The sequence below is a fragment of the Chondrus crispus genome (assembly GCF_000350225.1).
Source record: "Chondrus crispus plastid complete genome, strain PCG".
In the NCBI taxonomy this organism is placed as follows: Eukaryota; Rhodophyta; class Florideophyceae; order Gigartinales; family Gigartinaceae; genus Chondrus; species Chondrus crispus.
This window is the reverse complement of record NC_020795.1, coordinates 30,001-42,891: the sequence shown is the minus strand read 5'-3', so window position 1 is coordinate 42,891 and position 12,891 is coordinate 30,001. Positions and strand designations below refer to the sequence as shown.

Sequence of the window (12,891 nt, the reverse complement as noted above, 5' to 3'; positions counted from 1 at the left end):
CTATGTTTTTAATTATGAATATTCTGTATAATACAATTTTTGTCAATGGTGAAGCTTTTAATTGTTCTCGTACAATGTCTTTATATGATTTACTGATTTATTTAGGCTTTCAAATAGGTTCTATTGTAGTAGAGTATAATAAAGAGATAATAAACAGCAATCAATTTTCTAATATTGTATTAGTAGATCGAGATAGATTAGAAGTCATTACAATTGTTGGTGGTGGCTAATCTATGTAACGTCTTGAAACTGATAGTCGACCTTGTTCTAAATCTATATGTAAAATTTTAACTGTGATATGATCTCCTATATTGAAAATATGATGAATATCTTGTATATTCTTATTTCCAATTTCAGATATATGTAATAATCCTATAATTCCATATATTTGTATAAAAATTCCATAATTTTCTATCTTAATAATTTTTCCTGTGACAATTTTTCCTATTTTTAATTTATTGGATGACATAGATAAGCTAGCTTTTTTATTACTAAGAATTAGTTGATTTGCCTTTTCATTAGCTAATAGTAGTTTACACTTTATATATTGCTTATTTATCAATTTTTTGTCTATATTGATTGTTAAATGTGAATTAGGTATAAATCCATCTAAACCTTCTACATTTACTATTGCACCACCTTTATTTTTGCTTATTATTTTACTACTTAATATTATGTCTTCATTTTCTATTTGTTTAATTCTTTTCCATGCTCTAATATATTCCAATCTTTTGATTGATAAAATTAGTTGATTTGTAATTTTATTATAAGCTAAAAGAAAAAATTCTCTAGTTTCATTAGGTACATAAAGTATATACTTTTCTTTTATAATGTTGTTATTTAAAGTAAGTTCTTCATGTGGTAAAAAGCCGGCCATCTTTGTGCCAATATCAACTAAAAAACCTTTTTCTTCTTGGTTAAAAATTGTTCCAGCAACTATATCACCAGGATGTAAATTGTAATTATATTCATTGAGCATAGATGCAAAATTACTGTCTGTAAATCCTTTATCCGTTTTCATATTGTGTGTATAATATTCTTTTAATAAAATTTGATTTGCATATATATCAATTAATATAATATTATATAATTATAGAGTAAGCATAGGTAGTTGCAAATTTTTGTACAAATTTGAGGAAAGTCCGGTCTCTATTTAAAATATATAGCTATTTAACAAATAGTGTAAGCAATTGCGAGGAAAGTGCCACAGAAAAAAACCGCCTATATAAAATTTAGGTAAGGATGCAAAGGTGTGGTAAGAGCGCACCAGAAGTATTGTAATAATATTTGCTTGGTAAACCCCATATATAGAGTAAAGTAATTTTGATTATAATAATTATTAATTGTTTAAATCTGCAAGAAGTTAATTAAGATAAATAACTCTAGATGAATAACTACCCTTTTTGTATCTGTATTTTTATTATAATTACAAATGAAGAACAGAATCCGGCTTAAGACTTACTCTTTACATTAAATGATTATTCTTTGATATATTGCTTACTAATTGATTAATCTCATTATTTATATTATCAATTTCTATATTGTTCAGCGTTTTTAAGTTCGATTGATATTTAATACGTAAACCTATATTTCTATAAGAATTTGAATGATGACTTTTGTATTCGCTTAATATATCAACTGACTTAATTAAAGGATTATTAAGATTTAGTATATCTGTTTGAATAGCTCTTGCTGTATTATTCTTGTTGACTTTAATTGAGATATCTCTAATAACAATTGGATAATTAGAATAGGGTCGATAGATGTAAGATAAATGTTCTGTATTTTTTTTTGCTTGTATGAGTTTGTATAAGTTAAGTTCGAATACATAGGTTCTGTGGCTGCTATTTATATTGTTATTACATTTAGTATTTAGTTCACCAAATATTCCAATAGGCTCTTGTGTATCTTGATTGCACAAAATAGATAATCGATAAGGATGGCAAATAGAATTCCAACATTTATTAAACCTTAGATTAGAATAAGGTTTAACCCAATTAACTTTTATTTCTATTTGTTCGAAAAAATCTTCTAGTAAACCTTTTGCTTGAAACCAGCTCAGACTGTGAGATCTATCTTGCCATGATGCTTTATAAAAATTATCATTTCCTAGTATTCCAGCTAAATTTAAACTTTCTATATATTTAGACTCTTTTTTAGATTGATATTCTTTATTAAATACTTTACCGATTTCAAAAAATTCGATAAATAAGTTTTTCTTTTGAATATTATATTGTTTTGCAAGAATTAAATTTTCAATCAGATTATCTTTTAATTGTGATTGATCATCTAGTAAAGAATTATACAATTGAATTGTTGAATTATGTATTTTGTCTTGAGTTGAAAGAGAATAATTAATAAGTTCGTGTAATCCGAAATAACTAAGTCTATTGCGCATTTTATCTATGTATTTGATATGTTTAGAGATTTTACCTTTATTAGTGTAAGCTGGTAACGTATCAATAAAGTTGTCAAATCCATATATTCTGCCTATTTCTTCAATTACATCTGCAGTTCTTTGAATGTCTTCTTGTCTATATTGTGGAATAGTAACTTGAAAATGGTCATTTACAAATTCAGGTTTAAAATTTAATTGCTGTAGAATTTCAAGTATTTTATTTTGACATATTTGTCCATAACTGTTTTGTACAGGACCTAATATATTGATTATCTGTTTTCTATTTACGTAAATAGTTTTTTCTCTCTTGCTAGACTGATTTTTGCCAATAGTATATGGCTGTCCTATTTTACCTTTAGTTAAATGCGAAATTATTTGAATGGTTTCATTGTATCCTTGAATCAAATCATCAATTGAAGTATATTTTAAATGTCGTTGTATTCTTTCTGTCTTATAATTAATATTTTGTATAATCTTTTTCAAATATTGCTTCTTGCAAGTAGTACCAACTACTATAATTGAAGAAGTATTGTCATCACATTGAAATTCTGGATTAGATTGGATTCCAATTACTGATAAAGTTTTATTGGTATACTTGAGCAATTCAATAGATACATCATTATTAATATGTTTAGTATTAATTGTATCCATCCATCTACTTGTTTGTTTTACTAATTCAATATTTATTATAGGTCCACTAGAAGTAATTGAATTGACTTTATCTAAATCAAAAATTTCAATATCTTGTCCCCATTTGATTTTTATGTATTCTTGTATATCTTGTATTATATTATTTGATTTAATCTCATACGCTTTTAAATAATTAATTAGCCAGATTGGCGATGAGCACTTTCGTAAATTGACAATTGTATTGAGATGACAACTTAATATTGCATTAGTCTTTATTACATTGATATAATTATTTTTTTTTATAAATTTTTTAGATCTATTTTTATAATTTAAGTAATAATTCCTGTTAATATATAGGCTTTTTAAATTAAATAGAGTGTTAATTTCTCTGGCAAGTCCTATAATACTTGATGTGTCACCTCGATTTGCTGTAATACTGATATCAATAATTTTATCCTGAATATTAGGTTTGTCTTCAATACTTTCAATTTCAAACCCAGCTAATATTAGTTTTTTTGTTATTTTATCTAATGATATATTAGAGACATCAAGGATTTCATTTAGCCATTTCCAAGAAATTTTCATATTTTTTTTCTTAAACTAAGAGTTAATATCTCAAATATATTACTATTTATTTGATGTATTTCTATGATTTTGCTTTTGTAAATGATAATTCATTATCATTGGCATACCTTTCCATAAAACGCATAAATCTGTCCCAATCTTTAGGGCTTTTAATTATATAAATAGATTCTATAGCTTGTGGTTTACCGTTTATAAATTTTGCATTTACATCTTTTGTAACCATTTCGCCTTCTTCATCTTTTAAATACATGCCAGTAATATCTCCTTCTTCTTGCATGTCTAATTGTAAAATATCTGGATCATTAAATCTAAATGTTGCTGTTCCATTACTTCCATCTCTTGACCTTGTTAATTTAACATTAGGTACAACTGTTTCATTTATACCTTTAATGAATTGAATACTTGCCATAATTTTCCCCTTATTTCTTAGTATATAAATTACTATCCAATGTTGCTTTTCAATACTTCTTTATAATATTTGTTTACACATATCATAATATCTTTATTTAACGATGTTTTAATATAAATTTGAACAGAAGAAATAAATTAGTCATATGATATTAATTCTTTGTTTTAATAATTAATCTTGTTGTTAAGTACTTTTTTATTATCAATAATTGGATATTATAAGCTAAATTAAACGTAGCAGTTGTATTAATCTTATTTAATATATCATGAAGCTTGATTTACTATTATAATATGAACATAGGTTAAATTATCTAAATTAGTAATTTAACTTTAATGAAAAAAGAAGATAAAGAAGCGAATAAACAGTTAGTATTATCTGGGGTGGGAGGATTCGAACCTACGAATGGCGGAGTCAAAGTCCGCTGCCTTACCGCTTGGCTACACCCCATATTTTATATTTTACCCATGAATTAGACTAATTTGTCAAGTTTTCATCTTAAATAGAGATAAAAAAATAATTTAAAACATATATATATTATAAATTTTTTACTTTTATTATTAAATTTGATAGGTCAACAGTATTGATCCTTTCTTGTTCATAGCTTTTTAGCCATTTGATAGTAAGTGATTGTGTATTTATTTCATCTTCTCCAATTATTATACATACTTTTGCATCTACTTTATTAGCTCTTTTTAATTGTTTACGGAAGCTATTATTATCTAAGTTTAGTTCAAAGCTAATTCCTTTTTCTTCGAGTAAAGATACTATTTTCCATGCTTCAGTTTTTGCTTTTTCACCTTGATGTGCTATATAAACACATGGTCTACTTTGTATTATATCTAAATTATTTTTTACAAGTAATAATAATCGCTCTATTCCAATTGCCCATCCTACAGAAGGAGTACTAGGTCCACCTAATTGTTGAATCAATCGATCATATCGACCTCCGCCACAGATTGTATTTTGACTACCTAATAAATCGGTCTTAACTTCAAATGCCGTATAATTGTAATAATCTAAGCCCCTAACTAAGTTTGTATTAAGATTATAATCAATTTTTAATATATCAAGGTATTCACATACTGATTTAAAATGTATGATAGAATCATTTGATAAGTATTGTTGTATAGATGGTGCATGATATAAAATTTCTTGAGTTTTCTTATTCTTACTATCTAAAATTTTCAAGGGATTAGTAGCTAGTTTTTTTTGTGAGTCTTGATCCAAGTCTTGTATATAAGGTGTTAAATATCTGATAAGTTGTTTCTTGTATTTATTACGTTCTTCTTTGCTGCCAATAGAATTGATTTCAATTCTGTAATTAGAACATCCTAATTTAGTTAAAATACTGTTTGCAATACGAATAACTTCTACATCAGACATAGGATTTAAGCTTCCTATACATTCTATACCCAATTGATGGAATTGTCTTTGCCGGCCATTTTGAGGTCTTTCATATCTAAACATAGGTCCTAAATACCAGAGTTTATGTATTTGATTTGTTTGATACAATTGGTTACTAATAAAAGATCTTGCAATGCTAGCTGTTCCCTCAGGTCTTAAAGTAATTTCCCTTAAACCTTGATCAATAAAGCTATACATTTCTTTATTGACTATATCTGTTTCATTACCTATACTTCTGTTGAATAAAGCAGTTGATTCGATTATAGGAGTACGAATCTCATGATAATTAGATAATGTAAATATTTGTGAAGCTATTTTGTGTAAATGTTGCCACAATATAATTTCATTTGGCAATATATCTTTAGTTCCTCTTAAATGTTGCATATATATTTTATGAAAGTTTGTATTGAATTTACATATTTCTTATAGAAATGTTGTTATTTATAATTATCGGGCAAGGAGGGATTCGAACCCCCGACACCGTAGTTCGTAGCCACGTGCTCTAATCCACTGAGCTACAAGCCCTTACTAAAATTAATTATACCATTTTTATATTTTAAAAACGTTATTTAGCTCTTTTAAAACATTACATAGAAGTATTATGTTAATTGATTATTACAGGAATTTTATCATATGAGTAAGAAAATTTTATATCAAGATGATGCTCGTCAAGCTTTAGAAAGAGGCATAGATATTTTGTCAGAATCTGTTTCAGTGACTTTAGGGCCGAAAGGTCGTAATGTTGTTTTAGAAAAAAAATTTGGTTCTCCCCAAATAGTTAATGATGGTGTAACTATTGCAAAAGAGATAGAATTACAAGATACAATTGAAAATACCGGTGTCGCTTTAATCAGGCAAGCGGCATCTAAAACAAATGATGTTGCTGGAGATGGTACAACTACTGCAACTGTGTTGGCTCATGCAATTGTAAAACAAGGTTTACGGAATGTAGCGTCAGGTGCTAATCCAATGGTTTTGAAAAAAGGTATAGAAAAAGCAGTGAAATTTATTGTAGCACAAATATCAGAGTATTCTCGTCCAGTAAATAATATAACAGATATTACACAGGTAGCATCTATATCAGCAGGTAATGATTCTGATATTGGAGCTATGATAGCTAGTGCAATAAAAAAAGTGGGCAATGAAGGGGTTATTTCTTTAGAAGAAGGACAATCTACAGTTATTGAACTTGAAGTGAAAGAAGGTATGAAGTTTCAAAAAGGTTTTATATCACCTTATTTTGCTACGGATTCCTCTCGAATGGAAGTAATTTATGATAATGCATATATTTTATTGACAGATAAAAAAATTACTTTGATTCAGCAAGAGTTAATCCCTATTTTAGAGCAAGTATCTAAAACTGGCAAACCTTTATTAATAATTGCAGAAGATATAGAAAAAGAAGCTCTAGCTACACTTGTTATAAATAAATTGAGAGGAATTATTAATGTAGTAGCTGTAAGAGCACCTGGTTTTGGTGATAGACGAAAATCTTTATTGGAAGACATCGCTATTTTAACATCTGGGCAACTAATCACTGAAGATTTAGGTTTTACTTTAGATAATTTATCTCTTAATCAATTAGGTATAGCTAAAAGAATACATGTTACTAAAGAATCTACAACAATTATTGCTGATGATAATGAATCTAACATTAAAGTTCGATGTGATCAACTCCGTCGTCAACTTGAAGTTAGTAATAATAGTTATGAAAAGGAAAAGCTGCAAGAAAGACTTGCAAAATTGTCTGGAGGAGTTGCTGTAATTAAAGTAGGAGCAGCAACTGAAACAGAAATGAAGGATAAAAAATTAAGATTAGAAGATGCTATTAATGCTACTCGTGCAGCTATTGAAGAGGGTATAGTTCCAGGTGGAGGTTCAACTTTAGTTCATTTGTCAGAAGATTTACAATTATGGGCTAATCGTAATTTAGTGAACGAAGAATTAGTTGGTGCTTTAATAGTAGAAAAAGCATTAGTTGCACCATTAAGTAGAATAGTCGAAAATACAGGTCATAATGGAGCTGTTATAGTAGAAAAAGTAAAGCAAAAAATATTTGCTATTGGTTATGATGCTAATCAAGAGATATTAGTTGATATGTATAAAGCTGGTATTATTGACCCTGCTAAAGTTACTCGTTCTGCTTTACAAAATGCATCTTCAATAGCTTCTATGGTTTTAACAACAGAATGTATTATAGTAGAAAAAGCTTAAGCTTAATCAAGCTAAATTTCATTATGTAGATATTTAATTAAGTAGTAAAGACCATATATATTATTGATTTTATTGATAGTGTATAGATTATAAATAGCGATATTACATACCTGTAATTTGTTATCTTTACTGTAAGTATTATAATAGTCTTGATTTTGATTATAAATATATTTGAATCTTTGCATATATTGTAATGTTAACTGTGAATGTGTTTTATTGCAAATATCATATAGTAATTCTAAAATAAGATTATATAAGTAAGATTGAGTTATTAAGATATACAATAGATGTATTATTTGAATATAGCGTTTAAGTTGTATTTGAGAATTATAATTACTATTATATTTGATTAATGTATTCAAGAGAAAATTGTATTTATTTATATACAATTCTCTCTGAATATTATCTACAATATATAAGTCTAGAGCTTCGATTGTTATTAGTATCAAAGTGATACGTTTTTTGAATTCTATTTTCTTGTTCATATCTAACGTTTATTAGTATAATACTCTAATTACCTATGATTAGTTACATATTATGGCATATGAACTAATCATAAATGTAAAATTAAAATATAGTAATCAATAATTACTGCCTGCAAATGTACAATTTGGAAATTTTTCTTGGGCATGTATTAAAGATTTATCTTTTCCTGTTTCTTGCCAAAAATTTATGATTTCAGTTGCTTGATTTAATAGATCAATTTTATCATGTTTTGAAATCCATGGTTTTGATTCTAATTCTACTTTTAACTGTTCCCATGCATCATTTCTAGGCCAAAAAAAATAAGATGTCAATGGGCTGAAGCTTGTGTTTACAACATGATCAATAGCTATAGCTACATTGTTTTCAAGCCATAATATTTTAAATGTGAATTTAGACAAAATGTTTTCTCCTGGATAATATTTTTGAATAATTAGTTATTGATTGTTTTTGCTAGAATATTTTTTACTGTTTTAGTCATTTGTGCACCTTCATTGATTCTTTTTTGTATTTGTAAGGTCTTTAATTTTGTTTGATTATTAATAGGATTGTAGAAACCTACTTCTTCTAAAGCTTTTCCATCTCTTCTTTTTCTGCTATCAATTACAATTATACGATAGCTAGGTTGCTTTTTTCGACCAAGTCTTTTTAATCTGATTTTTAGCATAAATTGTTTTGATAATTTGATATATAGTATATGTTGTAAATAATGATAGGAACTGATTGTTATTATTTTAGTTCTATGTAATAGATTCTATTCTAATATTATTAAAAATAACAGTTAAGCATTGTAAAAAAATAATACCTAGCATAGGTGACATATCCATTCCAAATATCATAGGAATAGTGCCTCTAAATAGTCTTAAGTATGGATCTGTTAAACGGTTTAAGGAGCAAAAAGGTTCATTATACCAATTTACAGTTGGAAACCATGCTAAGGATAACTTTAAAAGAATCAATATTAGGTATATTTCAGAAAAATTTGCAATTGATGTGAATACTAAGTTAAACGAATTAGTAATTATATTCATTATTAATTAATTGTTTTATTATAAATTTATCACTAATATTAACTAAATTAATATTTATACATTTTGGTTGTGTATATTTCTAAAGATTGATATTTGTTCCCTAAATACTCACAGATATTATTAGAGCATGTTATACACATTATTTTTATTTGACTAATTTGGACTTTTTTTTCTATTAGTAAATAGTCAAGTAGTCTAATAATAGAGTAGTTGTTTAAGAATTTTTCAATAATTATAATTTTTTCTTTTTTAATAATATTTATATCTTTATAACTATTTTGGTTATGATTATTAGAGTTGACATGTTCTAAATACATTTGTGGTAGTATAGTGTTGATATCTGATACTATATCAGCGCATTCGACTAAGTTAGCTAGTATTCTATAAGATTCTTTACGGTCAAATTTATATAACTCTTTTTTTGAATCTATATTTTTGATAGAAATATAGTGAATAGTCATCCATTTTCGTACTGTTTCATATATTAATAAGCGACCTAGTAATTTTGCATTATCTTGATATACGTGTTTATTGTTTAAGTTGGTATTGATTATAGCTAGTGATAATTGTTTGATTATGGGATGTGATATAAGATATATATTTAATCTCATATATATTATGCTTTATAATTGTATTTATTATTATTTTATGTATTGTATCAGTTTATCCTTTATAAATGAATTTTATTGATTCTAAATTCAGTATCGTCCGCAACCAATGGATTTGGGGATTTTCAGTAGGAGCAGAAAGTTGGAATGGTAGACTTGCTATGTTATCTTTTACTATTATTTTTTTATGTGAATTAATCTTTTCAGTTTCTACTTTAAAAATCCTTGGTTTGATCTAATTAGTGACTATCTATTTGTTCAATTTAATATAATTAAATATAAAAAAGCTATTCTTGAATATAATTATTAAGAATAGCTTTTTTATTTAAGAATAAACATCTGTTTAGACTGTTTAATCTAGAGGTCTCATAGATAATACAGCTTCATTTTCTCTATTAATCCCTTTTTCAAATCCAGCTGCTGCAGCACGAGCTCTGCCAGCATGCCATAGATGTCCAATGAATAAGAAAAAGCCCAAGAAAAAATGAGATGTTGTTAGCCAACTTCTTGGAGATCCATAGTTTACAGAATTAATTTCTGTGGCTACTCCACCTACTGAATTTAATGATCCAAGTGGAGCATGTGTCATATATTCAGCAGCTCTTCTTTCTTGCCAAGGTTGTATATCATTTTTTACTTTATTTAGATCTAAACCATTAGGACCTCTTAATGGTTCTACCCAAGGAGCTCTTAAATCCCAAAATCTCATAGTTTCTCCACCAAATATGATTTCTCCACTAGGTGATCTCATTAAGTATTTTCCTAAACCAGTTGGTCCTTGTGCAGAGGCTACGTTTGAACCTAATCTTTGGTCTCTTACTAAGAATGTAAAAGCTTGTGCTTGTGATGCTTCAGGACCAGTAGGACCATAAAATTCACTAGGATAAGCAGTATTGTTGTACCAAACAAAGTTTGATGCTGTTAGACCCATAATTGATAAAGCACCTAAGCTATAAGATAAATATGCTTCACCTGACCATACAAATGCACGTCTTGCCCATGCGAATGGTTTAGTTAATATATGCCATATGCCTCCAGCTATACAGATAACACCAATCCATACATGTCCACCTATTAGATCTTCCATATTATCTACACTTACTACCCAGCCATCTCCACCAAATGGAGATTTTAAAACGTATCCAAAAATTACTGAAGGGTTTAAAGTTGGGTTATTAATTAATCTTACATCTCCACCTCCTGGTGCCCATGTATCATAAACACCACCAAAGAAAAGAGCTTTGATAACTAATAGAAAAGATCCTATGCCGAGAAGTAATAAATGAATGCCCAGTATAGTTGTCATCTTATTTTTATCTCTCCAATCATATCCGAAAAAAGGGAAAGATTCTTCTAAAGTATCTGGACCGATTAAAGAATGATATAATCCACCAAAACCTAGAACAGCAGAAGATATTAAATGTACTACACCTACAACGAAATATGGGTAAATACTAATTATTTCCCCTCCAGGTCCAACACCCCATCCTAGTGTTGCTAAGTGAGGAATCAAGATAAATCCTTGCTCATATAGTGGTTTTTCTGGTACAAAATGTGCAACTTCGAATAATGTCATAGCACCAGTCCAAAATACCATTACACCTGCATGGGCAACATGTGCACCTAATAGTTTACCAGATACATTAATTAGTCTAGCATTACCTGACCACCATGCAAAGCCTGTAGATTCGATATCTCTGCCGCCTATACCAATGCTATTATTAAAGGGCGTTTCCACGTGGCAATACCTCCTCCGGGAATATGAAGTTTTCGTGAGGTTGGTCTTGAGCTGCCATCCATGCACGAATACCTTCGTTTAATAAGATATTTTTTGTATAAAATGTTTCAAATTCAGGATCTTCAGCAGCCCTTAATTCTTGTGATACAAAATCATAAGCTCTCAAATTTAAAGCTAATCCTACAATACCAAATGCGCTAGTCCATAATCCTGTTACAGGTACGAAAAGCATGAAAAAATGTAACCAGCGTTTATTAGAAAAAGCAACGCCAAAAATTTGTGACCAGAAACGATTAGCTGTTACCATTGAGTACGTTTCTTCTGACTGAGTTGGAGTAAATGCTCTAAAAGTATCGGCAGCATCACCATCTTCAAATAATGTATTTTGTACAGTTGCACCATGAATAGCGCACAAAAGAGCTCCTCCTAGGATACCAGCTACACCCATCATATGAAATGGATTTAGTGTCCAGTTATGGAATCCTTGTAGAAATAAAAGGAATCTAAAGATAGCAGCAACTCCAAAACTAGGAGCAAAGAACCAACTAGATTGTCCTAATGGGTACATCAGAAAGACAGATACAAATACTGCAATTGGTCCTGAAAATGCAATTGCGTTATAGGGTCTGATTCCTACAAGTCGAGCAATTTCAAATTGTCGTAAACAAAAGCCAATTAAGCCAAAAGATCCATGTAGAGCTATAAATGCCCATAGTCCACCTATTTGGCACCAGCGTGTGAAATCTCCTTGAGCTTCAGGACCCCAAAGCAATAGTAAAGAATGTCCCATACTATTCGCAGGTGTTGATACGGCAGCTGTTAAGAAATTACATCCTTCTAAATATGAGCTTGCTAATCCATGTGTATACCATGAAGTAACAAAAGTAGTACCTGTTAGCCATCCTCCTAATGCTAAGTATGCGCATGGAAAAAGTAGTAATCCAGACCAACCAACAAATACAAAACGGTCTCTTTTAACCCAGTCATCAATTAGATCAAACCTACCACGGTTCTTTTCTTGTCCGATTGCGATGGTCATAAATAAAATCTCCAAAGCAAATTAATTAAGTAAATATATTATGATTACTATGTTGATAGTAATTATATAGTTTAATTTTACTTTTCTCTACGATTAATTCTAATTATAAATGTAATTAATTAAATATTTATTAACTAATGAAACTATTTTAATAAATAGTTCGCTAAGTTTGATTTTCTATATATAATTATTAGGAGCTAAATATAGCATTTTATATATTAATGATTTAGATGTTTTTAGTTCATTATTATATATACTGTATTTAGTAATTGATTAATTTGGTAAAATATAAATGCAATCCATTTAAGAATCAATCTTGTTACAATCTTTGAAATTAATTATCGAGTTCATA

The 12,891-nt window shown here is 28.4% G+C and overlaps 14 protein-coding genes and 3 non-coding genes across 17 annotated transcripts; 4 read left to right on the top strand and 13 right to left on the bottom strand. All coding sequences in view use genetic code 11, as the record gives it.

Moving 5' to 3' along the window:
• Positions 1-14: 14 nt before the first annotated feature.
• thiS (thiamine biosynthesis protein S) lies at positions 15-230 on the top strand. Its single transcript has one exon. It carries the CDS (start codon positions 15-17, stop codon positions 228-230), a length of 216 nt encoding a protein of 71 aa, YP_007627335.1.
• On the bottom strand, positions 227-1,021 carry rps1 (30S ribosomal protein S1). Its single transcript has one exon. The coding sequence runs from the start codon at positions 1,019-1,021 to the stop codon at positions 227-229; it is 795 nt and encodes a 264-aa protein (YP_007627334.1).
• A 73-nt stretch (positions 1,022-1,094) lies between these two features.
• On the top strand, positions 1,095-1,468 carry rnpB. The gene has a single exon. It is a non-coding gene; the product is annotated as an RNase P RNA (transcript).
• Positions 1,466-3,613, bottom strand: syfB (phenylalanine tRNA synthetase). Its single transcript has one exon. It carries the CDS (start codon positions 3,611-3,613, stop codon positions 1,466-1,468), a length of 2,148 nt encoding a protein of 715 aa, YP_007627333.1.
• A 61-nt stretch (positions 3,614-3,674) lies between these two features.
• Positions 3,675-4,022, bottom strand: psb28 (photosystem II 13kD protein). The gene has a single exon. The coding sequence runs from the start codon at positions 4,020-4,022 to the stop codon at positions 3,675-3,677; it is 348 nt and encodes a 115-aa protein (YP_007627332.1).
• A 372-nt stretch (positions 4,023-4,394) lies between these two features.
• trnQ(ttg) lies at positions 4,395-4,469 on the bottom strand. Its single transcript has one exon. It is a non-coding gene; the product is annotated as a tRNA-Gln (tRNA).
• An 87-nt stretch (positions 4,470-4,556) lies between these two features.
• Positions 4,557-5,810, bottom strand: hisS (histidine tRNA synthetase). The gene has a single exon. The coding sequence runs from the start codon at positions 5,808-5,810 to the stop codon at positions 4,557-4,559; it is 1,254 nt and encodes a 417-aa protein (YP_007627331.1).
• Positions 5,811-5,874: 64 nt separating this feature from the next.
• Positions 5,875-5,951, bottom strand: trnR(acg). The gene has a single exon. It is a non-coding gene; the product is annotated as a tRNA-Arg (tRNA).
• A 108-nt stretch (positions 5,952-6,059) lies between these two features.
• groEL (60 kDa chaperonin) lies at positions 6,060-7,640 on the top strand. The gene has a single exon. The coding sequence runs from the start codon at positions 6,060-6,062 to the stop codon at positions 7,638-7,640; it is 1,581 nt and encodes a 526-aa protein (YP_007627330.1).
• Positions 7,641-7,651: 11 nt separating this feature from the next.
• Positions 7,652-8,125, bottom strand: Ccr_ORF157 (conserved hypothetical plastid protein). The gene has a single exon. The coding sequence runs from the start codon at positions 8,123-8,125 to the stop codon at positions 7,652-7,654; it is 474 nt and encodes a 157-aa protein (YP_007627329.1).
• A 96-nt stretch (positions 8,126-8,221) lies between these two features.
• ycf65 (conserved hypothetical plastid protein, probable ribosomal protein 3) lies at positions 8,222-8,524 on the bottom strand. Its single transcript has one exon. The coding sequence runs from the start codon at positions 8,522-8,524 to the stop codon at positions 8,222-8,224; it is 303 nt and encodes a 100-aa protein (YP_007627328.1).
• Positions 8,525-8,556: 32 nt separating this feature from the next.
• Positions 8,557-8,790, bottom strand: rps16 (30S ribosomal protein S16). The gene has a single exon. It carries the CDS (start codon positions 8,788-8,790, stop codon positions 8,557-8,559), a length of 234 nt encoding a protein of 77 aa, YP_007627327.1.
• Positions 8,791-8,863: 73 nt separating this feature from the next.
• On the bottom strand, positions 8,864-9,154 carry ycf19 (conserved hypothetical plastid protein). The gene has a single exon. The coding sequence runs from the start codon at positions 9,152-9,154 to the stop codon at positions 8,864-8,866; it is 291 nt and encodes a 96-aa protein (YP_007627326.1).
• Positions 9,155-9,201: 47 nt separating this feature from the next.
• On the bottom strand, positions 9,202-9,765 carry upp (uracil phosphoribosyltransferase or UMP pyrophosphorylase). Its single transcript has one exon. It carries the CDS (start codon positions 9,763-9,765, stop codon positions 9,202-9,204), a length of 564 nt encoding a protein of 187 aa, YP_007627325.1.
• Positions 9,766-9,830: 65 nt separating this feature from the next.
• On the top strand, positions 9,831-10,001 carry ycf17 (CAB/ELIP/HLIP superfamily protein). The gene has a single exon. The coding sequence runs from the start codon at positions 9,831-9,833 to the stop codon at positions 9,999-10,001; it is 171 nt and encodes a 56-aa protein (YP_007627324.1).
• A 113-nt stretch (positions 10,002-10,114) lies between these two features.
• psbC (photosystem II CP43 protein) lies at positions 10,115-11,500 on the bottom strand. The gene has a single exon. The coding sequence runs from the start codon at positions 11,498-11,500 to the stop codon at positions 10,115-10,117; it is 1,386 nt and encodes a 461-aa protein (YP_007627323.1).
• On the bottom strand, positions 11,484-12,539 carry psbD (photosystem II D2 core protein). The gene has a single exon. The coding sequence runs from the start codon at positions 12,537-12,539 to the stop codon at positions 11,484-11,486; it is 1,056 nt and encodes a 351-aa protein (YP_007627322.1).
• Positions 12,540-12,891: the final 352 nt, after the last annotated feature.